The sequence below is a fragment of the Labrus mixtus genome, chromosome 19 (genome assembly GCF_963584025.1).
Source record: "Labrus mixtus chromosome 19, fLabMix1.1, whole genome shotgun sequence".
Taxonomy (NCBI): Eukaryota; Metazoa; Chordata; class Actinopteri; order Labriformes; family Labridae; genus Labrus; species Labrus mixtus.
In genome coordinates, this window is record NC_083630.1 from 2,424,504 (window position 1) to 2,447,044 (window position 22,541).

Here is a 22,541-nt window from a genome sequence, read left to right on the forward strand (position 1 = left end):
CCAGACTGCGGTCTGCTCGCTTTGTTTGCCGTCTCATCCGGACTCTGGATTTCAGAGCTGGTGTTGACATCTCACCATCTGCTGCAGAGCCAATCGGAGCACACGCACACACACACCCTCTCCTGTCTGCATTCAGTCACCTGTCAGAACTTCCTGATCAGGTGTGATAGTCTGACTGGAGTGTTTGAGGCTGTGATTAGAAGAAAAACACAGCTGGAGTCAGTTTAATAAAAAATATGTTTTATTTGTTAATAAATGAAGACGACGACATCATCAACCCATCACCTGAAAGTCAGTGAAACAAGAAGAAAGAGGCGGGAACACAGAGTTTAGAGTCAGACGTATTTCAGGGAACAACAGAAGCTTTCTGCACAGTCCTTTACAAACGTAGTCTACAGTACAGGATGCATGGATCGTGCCAAATCACTACACTTCTTTTATTTTTCCAAAAGGATATTCCTCATTAAGGATACACATGGTTCTGCTGGGCCTCAAAATCAAGCCTCTGCACCTCAACTACATCGAGTATAAACACAAATGTAAGAAGAAGGTGTCATTGTGGCGCGTTGTACACACTCTACAACACACACAGTATAATATGGTCCCGCCCGCTGCAGGTCAGAGAGCGTCATCCCGTCTCACTCACCTGCAGAGGTCATCGTTGTTTCGCTCCTCTCTTGGTTTCTGTGTTGTCTGCTTTCGGTCGTGCAGATCTGGCAAATTGCTGTGGAGTTACAGTTAAGGACTGCAGACGGTGAATGGTTCAATATAACAGGTGAAAGGTTTAAATACACTGATTCAGCAGCTTCTTCTTCTTCTTTAGGCAGGAACTTTAACCTTCTCTAAAAAGGGTTATTTTTTTTTACCAGGGCTTCATTTCAGTTTGGGGTCAAATTGACACAAAACGTTTTTGGACTTCTTCAGCCTGCAGCCTGTGATGTCTGAAACATAATGCTCGATCAAAGAACGATCGTTGTTGCTTTTTTCACTGACAGGCCCCAGGTGTCATTATAACTGGCGGTTTCCAAAGAATCAGCGTGTTCAGCATTCCCACTCTGCTGCTGTTTTGTTCTATCTGACTGCAGGCAGCCAACCCGTTATTCATTGAGACCCCAAAACATGTAACAGAAGGGTTTAGGAATACTGACATTTAAGAACCACGGATTCTTCACACAGACTGAAACCTCATTAAAAACAGTGTCAGCTTCATGGACAAGTTCAGCCTGAACATTTATACCACACTCATATGGTACTACGTTTCCCTCCTCGAGTTAAAGCAGCAGCTTTCAGCCACAGGGACCCTCCTGCTTCAGACAGGTGAACCTCCTTCTGAATTTAATTTAAGAGAAGGGTGACGCTGTTTGCTCAGAAATGCCAGACGGCAATAAACTGGACCTCACAGGAGGAGCAGAGTGTCTTGATTTCCTGATGTTCAGCTCTCTAACTCAGTCGCTCACACAGATTGACGAGTTGTTCCATATTTTAAATGTGAGGGAAGACGACAGCAGAGCAGGCCGTTAATAAAGCAACATTTCATGCAGGTTTTTCCTTCAGCTCACCCACTTTGGCAGCAGGTTGTTTGAGGATTTTCAGAGAAGTATCATTCTGCAGTCTCAGGCCAGCACTGAAAAAATCATGACAGTGAATTTAACGTGGGACTGGCTGTCAGCTGTAACTGTTTAAAAAGACATCAGTACCAGGATGAACCTTCACTCCACTTTCTGATGCTACAAACTTAAGAAGAAAAACTATGTCCTTTAAACACACGCCGAGTTCTCTTTGCAACTCTTTAACACTAGAACCGCCAAGACCGTCAAAAAGGCGGTTTGGGTTTTTATAATACAAATAACTTTTGTTAATAATGTGTAACTAAAATAAAACACACAAGATTTCTGAGCATTTATACCTCTAACCGCCGCCGCCGTCATATTGACGGCAGTTGAAAAATACATTTCCCTGGATTGTTTTCACGCGTCTTTTTTTTTTTTTTAGTTATTGTTTCTATTTATAGACTTCATATTTATGCGCGGGAATATAACAAAGAGCGACAGATAGATATGAGATATACAGACAGATAGATAGAGACAATAGACAGATACAGACATATCGATAGAGACCATAGATATACAGATAGACAGATAACATACAGCACGATCGATACAGAGAGACAGAACAACGATGAAGAGAGGATGTGGAATGAGGTATTCTTTGAAAGAGGCTTTGGCAAAGATTCAGGAGATGAACGAAGGGGAGTCTGATGGCGGAGAAATGTCCGATGTGGACTGGAGTGAAGAGGAGGGGAGTTCCGACTCGGACCCTGAACCCCCACGGCCCAAAAAAAACAAGACTTTTGTGCCAACTGCCCCATCGGTTGGCGTTTCCACTCCAGGTAAGCATGGTTATTAATTTTCTTCATTCAATTCTATTAATTTATTCGTTTTTATAAATTATTTTGTATGGGATAAAGCATAGAGAAGTTATAGCGCAGCCACTTGACAAACTATAAATATGGTCTACAAACTACTGTATCTTGATGATGTGAAAAGTTTGAGTTATAAACGGTAAACAATATCTAAAATTATCCTCACTAACAACGAATAAGAAACTATAATGTAGCTGAATATAATATCTCAACAGCGCGACCTGATGCCCTGCCAACAGCTGCTGTCCGGTCCGGTGCAGAGTATAGGTCTACACTGGTCTCTGAAAGAGCTCACACCTCATCTCCAGGTAGAACAATTATTTTATTGTAAAACGTGGGTGTAAATGATGTAGCCTAAGCTCTTTTGTTAATTAAAAAAAAAAATAATTCAATAATTCTCAATAGTGACAGCACCAGCAGACAGGAGTGCGCCGACACCGTCTCCAGATACAGGTATAAATATTGCAAAACTCTGCCAAAGTACAACAAAACCTACATTTTCGTTTCCAAATATTTATTAGAAAACGAAAATATTTCTATAAATAAGTAAATATTTACATAAAGCCTGAATATCGAAATCTTGAAAATCGTGTAGCCTATCTTTACGTGTGCATTTATTTATGTTTTGCAGTCCCGAGCACATGTGAGCAGGGAAAAGATGGGACAATCTGGGAAACCATCCAGCCTGGAGGACACTCAGGGAGGCAACAGTCCCACAATGTCCTCACCGAATCCGCGGGCCCCACAGCTCATGCGAGGTGCAATATTAAGGACGCTCTAAGCGCTTTCTTGTGCTTGCTGGACATGCAAATCCTGCAGCACATAAGGGACTGCACTGTGGCTGAGGCGCACCGTATTGAGGCAGACAGCTCATGGGATCTCTCCGTTGCCGAGCTGAAGGCCTTCATTGCCCTGCTGTACGTGAGAGGAGCTTACAACAAGAACATCGAGTTGGAGAGCTTTTGGTCCGAGGAATGGGGACTGGCTTTCTTCAGGGCCACGATGCAGAGGAACCGCTTTAGGCAGATAATGCGCTACCTGCGCTTTGACAATAAGGATGACAGGCATGTCCGTCTGTGCAGTGACAAATTTGCCCTGATGTCTGAGGTGTGGGGTGGATTTGTCAGCAACAGCATTGTATGCTACAAACCTGGGGCGTGCATTACTGTCGATGAGCAGCTGTTCCCCACTAAAGCACGGTGCCGTTTTACGCAGTACATGGCCAATAAGCCAGACAAATTTGGGATAAAGTTCTGGTTAGCTGCAGATGCTGAAACCAGATACTTTTTGAACGGCTTCCCATACCTCGGCAAAGATGAAACGAGACCGGCTCATCAACGTCTGGGAGAGAGTGTGGTGATGAAGCTGGTGGAGCCATACGTGGGAAAGGGAAGGAATATAACTACAGACTATTTTTTCACATCCCTCACTCTGGCTAAAAAACTGCTGCAGAAAAACACCAGCCTGGTCGGCACGGTCAACAAGGCCAGATGGGAGCTGCCGCCTTCAGTCCAGGAGCAGAGAGGGGAGCTGTTTGCGATGAAGGTGCTCAGGCATGAGCAGGCAACCCTCACGGTTTACCAGGGGAAACAAAAAAAAAATGTTGCACTTCTTAGCACCATGCACCCTACTGTCTCCATCGGGAGTGATAAAAAGAAAAAGCCAGAGACTGTCACTTTCTATAACGTCATGAAGGTAAGCTATTTTATCATTTTAATTTATAATTTCATCAGGCTACTTTATTATTATAATAATTATTATCATTACAAACGTACTCAATTTCCGCTCATTACCATCAGGTCGGGGTTGATGTGCTGGACCAGATGGCTTGGCAGTACACCGTAAAAGGGGGAACTCGGAGGTGGCCTGTCGCTGTGTTCTATAACAGTCTGGACATGGCTGCGATAAACGCCCGTGTCCTATTCAAGACATGCACCTCGACCACCATCCCCAGAAGAGCCTTCATTCTTGAGCTGGCAAAGCAACTGAGAGAGGAACACCTATGTGTCAAGACCAGTTTGACGTCGGTGCCCGTGGAGCCACAGCATCCACAAGCTGAAAAGGAGGCAGTGTCAGACCAACACGCACTGCAATAAGAATAAGACTGTTGTGTCCTGCAAGGGGTGCAAGCGCCCTGTGTGTGGGAAGTGCACCGTAAAGGTTGAGCACTTTTGCCCACACCTGTATGGCACACACCTGGCCTTAGGTGTCGAGGCGCTGTCCAAGGTGCTGATCGTTCATTTGTTGATCTGTTTCTTTGTTCGCCACAGCATCTGTTATTGAGTTCTGTTGTATATAGTTTGTTATGCCCATAGATAGCCTTGTTTTTGTTGTTGCTGTTGTTGTTTTTGTACATTCATTAATGTTCATTCAATAATTCGCACACGTGTGTGCGTGTGTGTGTATGCGTGAGTGTGTGTGTGAGGGGGCATGTGCGTGTGTGCGTGCGTATGCGTGTTGTTCAAATTTCCTCAATGACGGGGAAACAAACCCATTTCCAGAGGAGGAGGAGCTTCAATAAAAAAAAGTTTTCCTCTCATTATTTTGGTGTTTATCTCTTTTTATTAAAATGCGTAGCCTAATATAACCAAAAATATAATAGACTAAAAGTTATGTATGTTTCATTTTTGTAAAATGTGTTTTATCAACGGGAGACGTGGAGCAGCAGTAAAAAACGGTGCACTAAAAAAGCTGACAGATATTGTAAATTGACATGCAACATTTAAAAGGTTACCAATCCTGCCTTATGCTGTGATATTTGGTTTGTACATAAAAGTAAGTTGTATTCATCATTATTTCTTGTAAATTAATTAAAAAAATGCATTATTTGGGTGTTTCTGTGGGCACAAACACTTAAATTATATATGCCGTCAAAATGACGGCTGCGGCGCTTGGAAGGGGTTCTAGAATGTTGGCGGTCATAGTGTTAAGCACCCTGATTATCACACTGAGACAACATGAACACAGAAGGCTGTAAGTATGAGAAAAACATGCAAACTAAAAAAAAAGAGCTAAATATTACTGGACGAAGCCTGAGTGACGTCACCCACATGTTCCTGCAGGGGTCGCTGGAGTCCCATCCATGGCGGTCTCCATGCTGGAAATGCTGTCTCAGTCTAACTTTCAGTCAACCTAACGACAGACTGAGAACTGGAGCTGAGGCGGGTTTTAAACCTCCTGACAAACCGTTACACCGCGCCCACCTGTCAATCAGGTCAGCTACACGCCTTATTGTGAATAACTCTTATCCTTCATCAAATCAAAACTGATGAGTCATCAAAAATCTCAATCCACAGCCTCCAAACGAGCTCTTAAACGGCGGCTAAACAACACACCTGTGATGTTTTGGTTTTTAACTGACAAGAGATGAAGCTGGAGATGACATCTTCAGGTGAACGTCACTGCAGACTTCACGTTTCATTCTTTGAACTCGAACACTAACACAACGTCACAGAGGTAAGAGGTCAGGACTAACCTTGTTTCATCAGACAGGTTCAAAAGCTGACGATCAATTATCAGAGGAGGAGCAGGTGGTGCTTCAGGGCTGCCAGAAATTAAACCAAGCTGATGACACATCTGTGAGGGGAGAGGTCCAACTTCATTACCACCACGTCTCCACCTCTTAGCTGCCCCCCTTCATGTATGATCTGAGACCTGAATACAGATTTATAGATTGTGTCGATGTTTGTTTGTATTTCTCGTTGTTTGAGAAAAGCGGCATATTAAAGGAGCCATATGTAACTCTGACACTTAGTGTTTAAAATGGGCACTGCGGTCCAAATTCTAAACATTGTAGGGAGCTGTCTCCCCCCCTCTCTAGAGTTGATGCTCACGCAGGTTGACATGTGGTGGACACTGAAGCTTCAGTGTTTATCCAGCTCTGCATCGGAGGACATACTGGCTGCTGGATTGTTGTCAGAGAAGCCAGCACTTCAACATAGCATGTTTCATTAATGTCTGATCATATAGTAAGCTCACTTTATCATCTCACTCACTACACATCTCACTGATTGGACCTTTAAGAAAGAATAAAGGATCTACAGATCACCCAAAAGGTTATTGGGCAAAGTGTTTCTATGTCCTGATTTCTAGATTTAAAAATGGCCGTGCAATTTCTGCAGGTAGAACCAGGGATAGTTTTCTTTAAAGCCTCTTCTACATTTGCAAATACCAATTCCTCTATCATTTTATCCAAATCCACACATGACATTATATACCCAGCTCTACACATTAAACCACCATGTTTCTGCTCCTCATAAATTCCTCGACCTTGCTCCGTCTTGGTCGGGGGATAAAAGGATACCACGACGAGGGGTTTGTCAAACAGAACATAGCCGTTGGTTTCCCGCAGGGCTTTCTCCGCACTCTGCTCACTGGGGAGTCCTACGAAGGCCTGTCCTTTCATCCGGCCCTCCTTCATTAACACAATGTCAAACCTGAAGAAAAACCAAAACAGGGACACGTCAGTATCAGAATCACCTCGGGCTGGTGGCTGAGCAGAGCCAACATTCTACTGTAGCTGTTTAGATCTTCTTCTGCATCCAGGTACAACATTGGTCATCACTTAGTTTGGCATGAGAACCAGAAATCTGCAGAAATCCCTCGCCCCCCCCCCTCCCGTCTGACAGGGACGTTCTCTGGCTGTGAGGTGCATGTGTGAACAAATATTTCAGTCCAATTATCTAGATGTTTTAAGAAGTGCATTTGCAAAAACAGTTAATATCTCTATCGTTCAAATATTTGAATCAGACATTTGGTGCTGTTTATGAGTCTTCAGTGTGAAGAAACCAAAACATGTGAGGGATAAAGTGGCCACAGACCCTATTCCTCTGTTTTCTCTGTTCTTCATATTTTAAATATGTCTGCATCTTCCTGCAGCATGGAAAACTCAGTTCTATGAAAAGAGCATCTTTCCAGCCGGTAACAACAGCTGATTTTAGTCAAGATGATTTGTGTTTTCTGTTTTTGTTGCCAGACAACTTTCCAAGTCTGAAATCATAACTCAACCTCGGCTCATAAATACTTTTCTCAAGCCGCCATGTTGACCTATACTTAAAGATTGTGATGTCTGCGCAAACCAACACAAATACAGATTAATGACAGCGCCTGTGCTGTGGATCCGTCTGTTTTGACATTTAAAATGAGACATCACAATGAAGGTCTGATGGGACAGAACAAAACTTTACTTTCCTGCAGCTTATGAACCATCCCTCATGTTGTAGTTTGAAAAATAAAATCTGAAGTCCTGTATGTCTCTGACCATGTTCTTGGCCCGTTAGTCTCCACCCGTCTGTCAAATATCTGGGTGTGATTTTTGACAGCTCCTTTAGATGTGATAAACAGATTAGCTTAGTCGTCAGGAACAGCTGAGGGCCCGATCACACAGAGTAGGCGTGGCCGCTCCAAAAACACCTGAGTGGATCTGGGGAAAAAAGTGACATTGACGAGCGCTGCATCTCTGCATCTTGAGCTGAAACGGCGAACATGTAACTTTTATGAGCACCCAAAAAACGTCAGAAAAATGCGTCATGCAGCAGCAGAGAAGAGCACCCAGCAAGAGCGCTGTACCAGAGGAAAACAACGGTTCTGCTAGCAACACTTTTCTAGCTTCGTGTCTCTGGGTGATCGGGCCTGTATACTTTTGGGAAAGGTAAGAGCCACTTCTTCCTCCAGTTTAAGATTACATCTGGATCAGACGTCTCCAGAACGGAGCTGCACGTCGTCTGACTGTCAAGAGATGACGTGACCACATCACTCCTATTCCGACTTCTCTACACCGGCTTCCTGTCAGCTTCACGATCCAGTTCAAGATTCTATCACTTGTTTTCAAAACGTTCCGAGCTGTTTCACCATCATGCTCCAGTCAGAGCGCTGCAGTCAGAGCGCTGCGGTCAACACACCGCGTCTTCAGCAGCGATTTAACATTTTCATGGTATTGAGCGGCTCTGATGTCCGCAGGTAAAATGGCACTGGATGCAGACTAACAACTGGAGGTGTCAGAGACTCTGCGATGGCCGCTCCATATTTGTGGAACAGTTTACCTGTGGACATCAGAGCCGCTCAATCCATTCAAAATGTTTTGAAACGTTCTTATGCTCCTGTTAATTGTGTCATTTAATGTGTTTTAATTTCTCTTTTGATTAATATTCATCCTCTCATATTGTTTTAACATCTTTACAGCCCTACGGTTGAACTGATGTTGCCGCTTTGATTTCTGACTTGACCGCCGCCACTTTAAAGATTCAATCTTTGTGACTCTGGCTTCAAACTTTTACTGCAGTCTGCATTCAGAGTCTGTCCCTGGTCAACATGAGCCCGGTCTGATGACTCAGGTGGAATATTCATTTCAAGTTCTGCTGATGCACAAACGTAAACTGTCCCTCGTGGTCCCCGCATCCGGTTAAGATTCTTATTAATATCACAACCCTCAGTCAGCACGAATCGCTAAAAACTCTCGAGGGAAAGGGACAAATTACTGGAGTCAAAAACAGCTCCTGAGGGGGCGCCGGTGGCCTGGAGGTTAATTCCAGTACCCAATGTATGGAGGCTGTATGCCTCACAGCGGCCTGGGTTCAAGTCTGACCTGTGGCTGCTTTCCCGCATGTCATTCCCCTCTCTCTCTCTCGCTCTCTCTCTCTCTCCCCAGTATCCGACGCTAACCACAGTCCTGTCTCTACAATCAAGGCATACCCCCCCAAAAAATACATCTTTTAAAAATAATTAGCTCCTGAAGACAAGAGGAGGAGAGTGACGCTTGAGATATGTCGATATGTAATAAGGTCAGGATGATCTGCAGGCTACATACATGTTCCTCTCCTCCTCTGACGACGGGTTGATGTAGCGCCCGTAGATGTACTTCAGGTCCTGGGACAGAAATGAAGGACAAAAAAGCAATGATTCATTTTGTGCAGAGGTTGCACAAGAAGCAATCAATGACACAGAAACTTCCGCATATTTAATTGATTTGTAACAGGACGATGAATCTCTAAAAAAGAGCTCTTAGTGCACGTACTTTCTCCGCCGCTTGTTTGGCGATATTCTTCACGTAAAGTCTGCAGGTGGGCTCTCCAGGTTCATAATTTTTATACACGGACATCCTTTTTATCTCTGTTGGAAACAAGAGAAGCAGAAAAAAACACAACTTCATATTAAAAACGGGTACAAAACGTCACAGAGCTTTCAAAGTCAGAGTGCATGTTTCTAATAAGCTCCACGAGCAGAAACGTGCTCAAACTAGGATCAATATTGGAGATGTTTTTGAAAAATGGAGAGAGGTTAGAACACAGAAAGGTTTACAGACCCATGCAGAGCTGGATAAACACTGAAGCTTCAGTGTCCACCACATGGTGACCTGTGTGAGCATGGACTCTAGAGAGGAGGTGGGGGGAGAGACAGCTCTCTACAATGTTTAGAATGTAGACTGCAGTACCTATTTTAAACACTAGGTCTCAGAGTTACATACTGCTCCTTTAATGGAGACAGGAATGACCATATTAGGCATCGCTACGTCCAATCTGTCTCCTGTAAAATCTGTTATTTAGTAGATGGCCATCACACTGTATTAAAGACTAGAAAGACTTGAAACTCATTATGAAAATGTTAACAGAGGGAATAAATCAATGGAGGAGAAGCGAGATGTTATCACAGACTTCTTGCAATGAGTCGAGGAGAGCTGCCCCCTGCTGGACATGAGAAAACTGTAGGTTTTAGATTTCTGTCTCCACTTTTTAAACGACAAGCTGTGTTTCTTTGAAGACACAAAGGGCAACTGGCAGCAGCTAATTACCACTTTTCCATAACAAACTATTTCCCTTCCTCTCCTCAATCTGTATCGTCTTGGGACGATTTTAATCTTATAAAAGTAACGCTGATGTGAAAACTTTTCAGCCAAATCTCCACTTCCTTTAAGGAAATTGGCTTTTTCTGCAGTTGGAACTTTCTCTTTTTCGTTCAGCCATGATGCTCACAGTAACTGCCAAATCTTTCTAATATGCATGTCAAAGAGAGAGCTGTCTTTTTTCAACTCGTGTTGCATTGCTTACATGAAGAATACAACTTTAGAGGGAGGAAAAGAAAGTCAGGGGTGTTTTAAATGGGAGCGTTACTCTTTTAACTTGATGTAGTTCAGTGTCAGTCTGCAGTGCACGCTACAGAAACTTTTTTTTGTGTGTTTTTTGTTCTCCAGACTGAAACCTTTAATCCAGCTTTTACAACATTTTCTGTTCTGGGAGTAAATGCAAACATCCAGAATATCTCCAGTTGTTAGGACCCAGGACCAACCAACGCATTGAAATGAAGACAGCGTGCAGGAGTTTGCCTGCATTATTGGTACTGAAATCTGGTGTACAGGACACACATTTTCTCGAAAAGTTGGCTGTGTCCTATATAACAGTGTTAAATGCTGACAGTCGTGCGGTCATTACCAAAGTGTAGCCACCGCCAGCACACACTGCACGCCACCTGAAATGTTTATTGTTGCTTGCAAGCTGTAGGGGAAACGCAGCGACGCTGGCCAGACTGGCAGCGCCACTTTTTAACATCCTTACTCCTTCATGAGCTGAAAATCCTGAATTTAAAGAAAACAGTGTTATACTGTTCACTAAATAGTAGTGTAGCTTGTGTAGTGATGGACTGATTGAAAGACTTCTCAGTTAAAGTCAACCAATGACCAGCGGAGTCGGGCAGTGCGACACTCAGGCTGTCGGTACTTAAAAACTTTCACCGCAGGCTGAGAGCTTGACTAGCGTACTGTAGCTAGTAGGAGTGCAAACTCCACAAAGCCAACACAATCTGCACGTTCTAGACTTTACTGAGCGCATTGAAAATCACCACGCAGACTGCTTCTTATACACCATTGCTACTTATATTCTGGATTTTGAGGTTATTAAAAACAAGATATTGCCACATTTTGGGGTGTCTAGGACTTCTATTTTTGTTGCCATGGTATTGAAAAAGGTATAGGGGTTATGTTCCCCTGACCAGCATCTTTCCTTACAGTTAGGGAACCTTCACTGTGCTTAGAGGCATGATGTTTACCGTCTCTTGACAGGCGGCCTTTCTCCAGCTCCTTCCTGGAGATGATGTCCGACGTCAGGTCGTGCTCGTCGTCACTGTGCTCCTCCTGCTGCTGTGACGTCGGGGCGGTGGGATAAAGCTTCCCAAAACCCTCGGCTTCTGTCCCCTCCTGACTGACATCCCTCTCGTCACCATCTGCAGGGACACAGAGCATGTTCAGGACATACACAGCATCTTAAAATCTGATTATCAAGCTGTTTATAATTCTGCAATAACACTGAAAGGAGCTGAAGTATTTCATATCATGTGCCATTGGGCTGAAAATGCTGATTTGGTTTGGGTTAGAAAACAGGAAGAAAGCCCCCCCTCCTCCCTTCAGAACAAATACAGATGGAGGTCTTCAAAGTGTCGAAACAAAAGCAGATGGTGAAATAATCGCTTCCACGCTGTTTATCCTCTTCAGCAAAACAAACAAACTCAAGATGGGAGAGCAGAAGCAACTTCTCCTGGTCCAATAAGTTTAAAATAAGGAGGATTAAAATCTTGCGCTGAGATATGACATCGTAATAAATAAACTGGTTTCAACTTAAGAGTTCTCTCTCAGGGTTTCATACAAAGGAAGTTTCTTTTGGCTGAAGAAATGTGTGAAAGGTTTGTTCCATGCTTATTTCAGGATCTCAACGTTTTGACATTTTTGCACTTCAGGCTGCAACTTTATGTCTCAGGACATTCACACCAAATCAAAGTGCGCGGTCCAGTAAAACTTGTTTATAGTCCCCCGACAGGCTCAGATTTTTCTAGCTAGCTTCTAGTGTAGCAGAAGAACTCAGCTGTTTGTAGGCAGGCCAGAGCAGGAAGAGCAAACTACCTTTGGTGAAGGCAGTCAAACCGGTATCTGTGCTATTAGCGCTCAGCAACAGAGGTGTTAGCTCGAGTCTGCAAGCAGTTAAGCTTTTTGAATTTCCCTCGGGAATTATCTACCTATCTATCTAAGCTAGTTAGCCGGGAAACAGGTATGGTAAGGTTTTCTTCTAAACCCAGAAGAGGTGTTTGAATGATGAATGACGCTGCGTCAGGGTTATATAAAGACAGGGGCACTAACACAGACGTCACAGATGCCGGCCACTCAGGGCTGGCATACTGGTTCCTGTGAATACGCGCGAGGGGTGTAATTAAATGGTTAATGATCTTGAGCTTTAGTGTGGAATTAATTTTTTTTAGCCTTCTGACTACTCAAAGCACTTTTACACCGCAGGTCACACCTACACGTTGACACTCAGCTGTTGAAGCAGTGGGCGCAACTTGGGGTTAAGTGTCTTGCCCAAGGACACATCGGATATGTGGCTGCAGGAGCTGGGGATCGAACCCCCGACCTTCCGGTTAAGAGACGGCGGTCTATCTCCTTTCTGTAATGTTGTCACAGACCTAGAAAAACAATCTGAGCCCGTCACTTCGAATAGATGCAGGATTCCGCTGCAGCCATTACAGCCTGTGTTGCAGCTGAATTAATCTACTGGAGAAATTCTAAACGTTTTACGACTTATTAGCCACCCACACCCCCAAAAATGTAAAATATGAGACGTAGGTTTTATAAGTATTACAGTTCCTGTTAAAGAGGAAACTGGTTACCTAACAAATCAAGGATGACGAGGCGTAAGCACCCTCAGTCTGTGTTAAATAAAAAACTGTAATCAAATCAAAATCCAGTCCTGTTTGGGAAACATGAGTATGAAAGGCAGAGGGAGGGAGCACTGGCAGACGAAGAAGGAGCGTGTGCACACACACATGCACGCACACACACACACATACACACACACACATACATACACACACTGTAGATGGAATTACTAAGAGCAGTGAGCCTGTTCAAATCCGAGGAGGAAGAAAAGCTTGTCATCCACATGAGGGGTGTGTGTGTGTGTGTGTGTGTGTGTGTGTGCATATGTCTGTGTGTGTGTGTGTTAGTGTGTGCACTGGAGCGAGAAGTGTTTGGGAGCTTTCCTGATACACTCTCGTGGAGAACTAGATCACCATCCTCCCCCTTATCTGTCCCCCACCTCCTCCCCCTTTTCATTTAAATGGCTTGTTTATCGGCTCACACGCCCCCTCCCCCTCTCCTCCCCCTCCCCTCCACCTGCAAAACAAGACTAATCCAAAAAAGCCACCTGTCATAGTTTATCTTTCTCCTGCCTTTAGAAAAGCTTTTTTGTGTTTGACTTTGAGATCTATTTTACTCCTCAGGAAGTTGCCAGGCAGGGAAGTTACAGCTGAAGAGAGAGAGAGAGGGGCGAGATAAGGAAAACAGGAAACTGCACAAGATGACAAGTAACACCGACTCTGCCCCCTGATGACATTTCCTCACAGATAGTGGTAAAACCTTTTTTCTGTGAAAGTCTCTGCTGTGATTCACGGCTGTGTAACACTCGACTTCAGCCATAGGAAGACTTTCAATCACACTGAAGACGCTTCTGTTTCTGAGTGATAATAAACCTAAAGAAATCATCTGATCATTACGGATTCCTCCTTTTTATTTGCAGATCAAGAATCATCTGTTTAATTTGTTGAAATCTATTTTATCAAGAAGCTTTTTATTTATTTATTTGTCTTTCAGCCTAATTTGCTTTGGCATCACTTCGTTCCAAGCTGCATTTAATCATTAATGGATAAATGTGGGGAAACGGTGAATATTGATCGACTTTTAAGGAGGAACAAACAATTAGTCACCCGACAGAAGATCCATACACACTCGTCTTTGATACTTTTATAAACATTTACAACAAGTTTTTGCAGATTCCTGACACTGAAGCATGAAGATGTGACATCGTAAACATCTTTAATTTATTATTGTAGTTTATAGATGGGCAACAGGGGATATTTAAGGTGCTACCCTGTACACGTTTTTTTTAATGATGTTTTCAAAACAAAGTGACCCATTGTTCTTAAAGTCCCGCCGTCACATAAAACCTCACGTTGGAGATAATAACTTGAGGACAAAGCCGTTGTTGCAGAATCAATATGGCCTCACATACTGGGACACTCCCTTATATGACTGTGAATTTAATATTCAGGGGTTTTGAGCTGCAGGTCAGTCAATGTAAGAACCTCAAAGACATCACCTTTGGGGTTTTATAATATTTTGCTGGACGCTGACGAAAAGGTTAGTGAACTGAGAAACAAACAAAAAACAACCAACAGAAGAATGAAAATAATCAAAAAACTGCTGGAGGGAATACGTCACCTTTGCCAGCATCATCAGGCTGACCCCGCCCACTTCCCTCCATCATGGCTGCCACCTCAGGAACCGAAATGTGGAACTCAATTTTCTTGGGCCCGGCGGGTTGAGGCTGCTCAAACACGTCAGAGGGCTGCAGCGTCGGAGCACTGAGGACAGAAACACAATCAGCTCCGCAACCTCAACACACACCCACAGTAAAGTGGACACTGAGCGGCTTAAGGGCCGGATATCGTGTTCTGGTCAAGCACAGATATTTCCCAGTGTGCTAACGTGCTGTCAGCAGACGCTCAGGTGTGTGTATTTATAGTTAACAGAGTTTGTGGTCCATCATTAAGGGAGTGTGTGCATGTGTGCTGCTGAGACAATAAGTCTCAGAGCCACCCCGGGTTGGGTTTATGAGGAGGACTTATTGTCTGGAGGTTTTTTGTCTTCCTTTTTTTAGCTGCCTGTGATTACTGCGTGAGGACGGTGACATGCATGAGTGGCTCGCTGTACCTCTGAGAGTCTGGTTTGGGAGCATAGAGCAGATCCTTGATCCTGGGTTTCTTTCTCTTTGAAGCTGTTTTTGGTCTCAGGGGTCTCTTGCACGCTTGGTTGACCAGACCCATCAGACGAACAATCCTGAAATAAAGCAAGCACGGGGATAAAGCTTCAGACACAAAGAGTAGAATTTAAACACATTCCCCTTAAAACCAGTCGTGTCTCTAAAACAGTGAGGTCTTCTGAATCCTCGACTTGATGAGAAAATCAAAATGACATCAGATAACTCGAGTGGTTTCCCGCTTCTCACCTCTCCTTGTCCTCGTCGTCCTCACTCTCATACTCTGATTCTTCCTCACTGGACAGCTCCATCTCCTCCTCAGGTAAAGGGGGGAAGTCAGGAGGGAATGGGGGAGGCATGGGGATGGGCGGGGCAGGAGGCAGGAACTCATACTGCAGAAAACAACAGTTTGATTAGTTTGTGGTTAAACGGACTAATTTTTTTTTTTGCTTTATTGTCTGAGCAACATTTGGATTAATTAGTCTGAAGACAAAATCATAATTTTCAAACGACAGCCGGCAACACTCTTAATATCACAGCAGGGAAAATTACTGCATGTTTCAGTTAACTGCTCTGACATGATGAGAGAAGTCAAACATCACTTCCTGCTTCCTACACCTTCTATTTTATTTTCATTCATTTTATCTATGATGTTTAGATTTTTATTTTGTATGACCTACTTCTCTGTCTTTGTGCTGCTGCAACTCCTGCATTTTCCCTCTGGGGATTAATTAAGTATTATCTTATCTTAATCACAGTAATGACGTGATAATCCATAGTCCATCCAATCTGAGATCAAGACAAGACCCAGTAAAAATGCTTTTGATTCTCATAAGAGACCAAGACCTATAAAAAGTGGTCTCCAGACCAAGACCGACCTTGAGAACTACATCTCAGGGCTTTTCATGTACCGTCACATGGCCCTCGTCAACATATATGTTTGGGAATAGTGTTTTTGTACTTTTATTTATGATCCCCAGTCACTGAATGATTAAAGTAAAAGCCTCGTAGCTACATTTTTTTAGAGGCACAGGAGAGCAGTTTGAGGTAATGAGCCTAAAAACTAAATCAATAAGCCGCTGATCGCTGAGGGAGCAGCCCACTTTCTTCACTTTACATTTTACACCGTTTCTACTGCAGCTTTAAATACCAGCCTCATTTAGCAACACGTTTATGTTGTGTTCAGGATGATTCTGGTACTTTAAAGAACCAATCAGTAACATATGATAAAGTGACCTTACTGTATGATCAGACATTAATGAAACATGTTATGTTGAAGTGCTGGCTTCTCTGACAACAATGCAGCAGCCAGTATGTCCTCCTTCTAACTTTAGATTCTGCTCCTGAATGATCTGGATTTGTTTGGACCAGAGAAGGTAGACGGTTTTAAGGCGCCCCCACACGGCCGTCGGTTTGCCAGATATGAGAGCAGTTATAGAGAGGAGGGGACAAGGGGAGTCGGCTCTATCCAATGTTTTGAATTTGGACAGCAGTACCCATTTTAAACACTAGGTGTCAGAGTTACATACTGCTTCTTTAATGGAGCCAGGACTGACCATGTGTGGACGAGATATGGATAGGCATCGCTACGTCCAATCTGTCAACTCTAGGGAGGAAGGGGCAGGGGGACACAGGTCTCTCTCACCTTGGCTTTTTTTTATTATTTTTTTTACATATTTAGTTGTCAAATTGTATAGTTGTAAATTGTAAAGTATGAGGAGTTTCAGAAAACTCAATTTTAAGTGAAAAGATTCCGACAGAGAAATATCTTTCCGATCTTTTTTTATAACCACCAGATTCCGTAAAAAAAAAAACCTTGAAGAACGCAGAGTTATACTTTCTATGTTTCTGTTTATTTTGAGCTGTTAATATTTTGTTTTGGATCTGAACTCTCCAGAATAACCCTTAAAAAATACATTGACTGATATCTAAATCCTCTAAAAATGACTCAAGCCAGCAGAACGCTCACCAGGGGGGGTCTGGTAGTGACGGGGCCAAATGGACATGGTAAATTCATCTTGTTCATCAGATGGAGTACCTGTGTAAATGAAGATATGAGCATTAGAACAGAGATAGTTGTATCTACTGATTCCTCCCGGGGCTGCGGGGGAGCAGCTTGTATAAATAAACTGCCTCCTCTCAAACAGGCAGCCTGTAACTCAGGCTCCATATGCAAAACAGATTGCAAGGCTTTTTGCATTTTCACTTAAAATACTAGGATCAAGGTGAGATTGAGGCTGGAGTGAGATAGCAGCAGTGAGGCTGAGCGTGAAAACAACCTCTCTCTGTGGCACGCCAGCACCACCAAGACGCCAAAGCTGGAAATAGCAGCGCTTAAGATCCAGGCATACACAGCACAGCTCCCAGGGAAATGTTAAACTCATAACTCATGCCTCCCACTTATGGTTTATTATTAATACTTGCTCCCCAAATTGAAATTTAAAAGGCAAATGTTTGCTGTTTGATCTTTAAGAGGTTGGATGCAATTCAAAAACCTCTGGGACATTTTTTCTAGATTCATATTTCTGTTTTTACGACGAGAGATGCTGGCACATTTTACATCTCTGCACAAACACAAGCAAACAAACGTGGTGACACAGGGACAGGGTTTTACACAAAGGACAAGCAGGTAGTGTGGGATAAATACATGATCTAAGAAGAAGCAGAATTCACTCACTTGAACATAAAACTTTGGCACACTGATGAGAGCATGTGTTATATTTGTCAGGACGCCATTAGAAGGAGGAGGATATAAATATTTCAGAGTGGGACTGGAAGGGAATTTCAGCCTGTAGGAGAGAGAGAGAGAGAGAGAGAGAGAGAGAGAGAGAGGAAAGACTAAATTACTTAAGAGGTAATTTTGCAGCTTTACCTGCAAATATCAGGAGTTTTTCAGGAGTTTTCTGCAAGTGTGAAAGCCCACATTGATTCTCGCACAGACAGGACTCACTCCATCCTCCATTGAATGCTGCTTAATAAAAAGTGCTGGGTGGCCTCAACAGGTGGGCTGATAAAATATGTGTTCCTGAAGTGCTGCGTTTCAGCTTCTTTGGCAGAGTCTATCATATCAGGAACTGGAGAACTTCTCTGTCAGGACAGACTGTCAGTGTTGGAGAGAGACGTATCAAAAACCACCTGGTTTCACCAACTGGCGGTACAGACGGCCTGTCAGACCTCAACAGAGGCCCCAACATCTAATTGGACACAAGACTGCTGACAGCTCCAAACTACAGCTCTCAGATTCACATCCAGGTTCACTGTCAGCCTGCAGGCAGCTTCTCCACACTTACAGAGTAAACACCCTGACCAGGTGGAACAGCATGCATCACGTATGACTCAATGATTGGAAGAGTTCTCTTTACACTTACCCGAGGTCAGGAGCGACGCCGGTCTCTATAAGAGGAATATTTAGCTGTTTGGCTTCTTGTTTCTTCTGCTCCGCTTTAATATTTTTACCACTGTGGAAACAAACACATGTGACAGAAATGATAAATATACAGCTTCATGTTTATGATGATTGATTACATGCTTAGTTCTTATTTATGTGTAACACCAATTCACAATCATCAGATCGAGTCAGTTTGACTTTAGCACTGCAGACAGATTTTCATTCAAAGCTTGTTTAAAGTCGAAAATGCTGGATGCTCAAACTAAACGTGGGCAAAGGTTCAGATCATGAGGTAAACAAATGTTGGAGTAATCCCAGGATAAGTCTGCAGAGGGCGCTAAATGGCCTTTTCTGCAAATCATGTCATAGTCCCCGATATAAAACCAAGAACTTCCCCAGACAGCATCAAGCATCGACGTAAGCAACATAGTGATATCCTCTTGTATGTCATACAGTTAAGGTTTGTGCGGTTCAGTACATGACAGATGGGTCAGAGATGCCGTGCCAAAATGAGCGACATGAGCCTGGATCTCCCTTTCCTTGATTTATGGTAAATACACACATATGCATTTGGACAGGTGTGCACTGAGAGCGAAGAGGACTGCCTGCCAGTGCAGTATTTCCTGCACCGATCGGCCCAACCAGGTGCATTTACAGCCACTGTAAAGTGGCTGACCATTTAAGCATTTTAATCTTTATCTTTATCAGCATGACATAGTCATCTGCGACCGATATGCTATACTACAGTCTCCCTTTTCTCTGAACTCCTCGTGTGTATGTCACTCAGCGTCTGACTGACATGCTGAGCATCCTGCACGAATGGATTGTTCTGAGACGCTCATTAACAAGGCTCGTCTGCAAATGATCAAAACGGACCCGCTTGAAACCTTTCATGAGCCTACTGCACAAGCAAAGACACCAAATACCACAGCCCCTTCATTACTTACCTGCTCGACACTGGTGGGTCCGTTAATACAGTCACATGATCCTGTCCTTTTGCAAACTCTACAACAAGCGTACGATCAAGAACCTCTAACTGATGGAGCCTGCTGAGCGCCTAAAACAGACAAGCAGGGAGTTGTAACGTTACAGGGCAGGTTAAGATCATTACTGCTGTAATTTCATGCAACAAAACCTTTTTAAATATGTTTTTATTACATACACTACATAGATAAATCACCTTTGCTGCAGACCTCTCACTTTTAAAGGATGCAAAGGCTGCGTGTTTCTGTGGAGATGGAAAAACCTGTTTAGACTGGACAGCAGCGAAAGTTCATTTTGAGAAGATGTCACTGGATATCAGTGATTCACGACCTACCAATCGACCTGTGTTTGAGAAGACCCGGACTGAATCAGCTCCAAAATACTTCAGGAGGTCTTCCTTCTCCTCCTGCGTGAGCTCAGCTGGTAAATGGCGCACAAGCAGCGTTTTGCTGCCGTTAGTTTGGACCTGCTCGTCATTCCTCTCCATTTCTCTGTCAGCAAGAGAACAAACAACACAGGTAAGAAAACACATGACTCAGACCAGGGATGTTGCACACTTATTCAAATCAAATTGAAGACTTTTAAAAGTATATTTATAGACATATGTCACTCCGCCACCAGGAGGCTCTCAATCAAAACAATAACAAAAGAAGACTTTGAGGCTGGTGGGGAATCATGGTAGAGAGTATTGTTCTCCCTCAGAGTGTTTTCAGAACATCTGAATAAAATAAATGATGAGGATGAAAAAAATCTAACAAAACTGACACCAGTTTCGATAACATGGCAACACAAATAGATTGTCCTCAGCACGCAATATTGGGAAATTTCTTGGTTTGAATTATCAAAAATTGCATGCAACCTCCTGCAAACTGTCGAAAGTGCAAAAATAAGTAACGTAGTTGTGTAATGTGAACAGTGGTGCTATTATTGTTGGATTTATTCCTCAACTGTCTAATGAAACAGTACACTTCTCCTTCTCAAAGCGCCTATACTTATTGATATTATCAGCCGTAAACATAACAGAGATTATAGTCTGAACATTTTAACAACCTTACATTAAAAACAATATGTGCGCTGCATGTTTGTTTCATAAAGAGTTACACAAATAACAAAAATATTCTTCTTGTGTTTCTACATTTAGGCAGAAAACGAAATTACTTAATATTTCTAAAAACATCTCAAGTCTTGCTCTTTTTAATATAAATCTTTCCGATTTGTCGAACATTGTAAAACCGCCATAACTTTAAATGTAGCACCGTTAGTTAGCTCAGTGCTAACACCTGAACGAAGGTAAAGAGCGGCGATTTATTACGTTTTTATAATTTAACTTACTTTTTAGCATCCCGCTCTCAGTTACCTTTGGACTTTAAGAAATAACTACAGCGTCTTGTTGGTACAAGTAGATAAATAACAGCTTAATTTAAAGGTAAATTGATTTCTTTGATAGCATACCTGCTCGAAGCAGTCTGTAAACACGTCCACTTCCGCTTGTTTCTTCTTCTACGGCGATTAGGCGACTAAGCAGACGCAATGAGAATTAGCACCACCTGCTGGACCGGAGGATACGTCTGAAAAGTATATAATATAAAAACATGTACAAATACAAATGGTTTATTTCTTATTTTTCTTTAACTTTTTCTTCATCCAGCAACCAAAAAAATTAAAACAAAAATAAAATTGAAAACGAAAAATTTTGAAAATTAGCAGAATAAAGAATATTCATATCTAATTTCATACGACATTAGTGAACAAAGCAAGCACATAATTAGAACAAATTAAAATAAAATAGCGCTCTTATATCTCAAGTTACATTTCATTGTATACCATTCAAAGATCACATTTACCACGTCACAACAACACAAAAACTTAATTTGATCACATTACTCCATTTCCTCAACATCGTGGCTTGCATTTTTTTTTTTTTTAAATCTAATGTTGGATTTAGATTCTTTGGTTCCTCTGTTAAAATAGTTCCATAAAATGGTTTATTTCACATTTATGCAATTTAATTTGGTTCTTAATCTCGTTTTTTAAGATATTTGTTCCTTTTCAGTCTAGATCATAGGTCTAGCTCATAGACTGTAAGGTCAAGACCACCCAAACAGTATGTGAAACAATGTTTACTCTACAAGTCAAGCTAGCAAAACATGATGGTAAAAAGAAAGGAGCCCGATACATCGACAATATTTCTACCTGTGTTTCTAAAGAAAGGTGGGTTCAGTCCATCATTGATAGAAATAAAACCGTTAAAGCAGTCATTTATGAAATATGTTACGTTCCCTCCCGTAACATTCACAGAAACAATCAAAAAACAATGTTTTCCATTCGTCTCCTAATTTAGCCGCCGTCAGATGAAGGTAAATAAACAGCTGGAAAGATGAATTCATAGAATTTCAACGATAGATACTAAATCAGTTGTCTTTGCCCCTTCATGTTGCCAGTCCCATCAGATGCATCCTCCCTTTTCATGTCCACCTCTCCTCTACCATCAAAGAATCGACATTATAATTCACGTTATAATGGTTACTCCTCACTGAAGAAATGGAGGTGAGCTGTGATCAGGCTGTGAGGCATTTTCAGTTCTAGGTTTTTTGTTCTTCATTTAACTGAAACAACTTTTTAGTTCTTATCTATCAGTAGTTAAAACACACTTCTGTTTTTAGTTTTTGTATTTAAAAGAATATATAAATTGTTAAGATATTTATTAATGCTAGGAGAGTTTCAATTCATGAATTATTTATTTATACGCAAATTATGTTTATTCAATCCTTCAGTGACTACAGTTAAGGACTCCTAATAAACGTAAGATGAAAGATGCAAATAACAAAAAATACAAGGAATATAATTATATATATATGTATATATATATATATATAGCATTTTTTATAATACAGAATAATAAATAATATAAATAACATATATAGGCTACATACAAATATATGCTGCACAAATAAAT

General features: G+C 42.3%; 1 protein-coding gene across 2 annotated transcripts; it reads right to left on the reverse strand.

The window, feature by feature from the left end:
- Positions 1-223: 223 nt before the first annotated feature.
- rnpc3 (RNA-binding region (RNP1, RRM) containing 3) lies at positions 224-21,149 on the reverse strand. 2 transcript variants are annotated; one of them, XM_061064078.1, is made up of 16 exons: positions 21,038-21,149; positions 19,920-20,076; positions 19,782-19,829; positions 19,549-19,658; positions 18,582-18,671; positions 17,891-18,002; positions 17,183-17,251; positions 15,463-15,605; positions 15,168-15,293; positions 14,676-14,818; positions 11,459-11,632; positions 9,435-9,529; positions 9,228-9,286; positions 6,726-6,858; positions 647-724; positions 224-285 (listed from the first exon to the last, which is right to left on the reverse strand). In XM_061064078.1, exons 2-15 carry the CDS (start codon positions 20,070-20,072, stop codon positions 656-658), a joined length of 1,524 nt encoding a protein of 507 aa, XP_060920061.1. In that variant the 5' UTR covers positions 20,073-20,076; positions 21,038-21,149; the 3' UTR covers positions 224-285; positions 647-655. The 2 variants fall into 2 exon arrangements, with proteins under 2 accessions (XP_060920061.1, XP_060920060.1); XM_061064077.1 differs by having other exon boundaries at positions 224-516; positions 21,038-21,148.
- Positions 21,150-22,541: the final 1,392 nt, after the last annotated feature.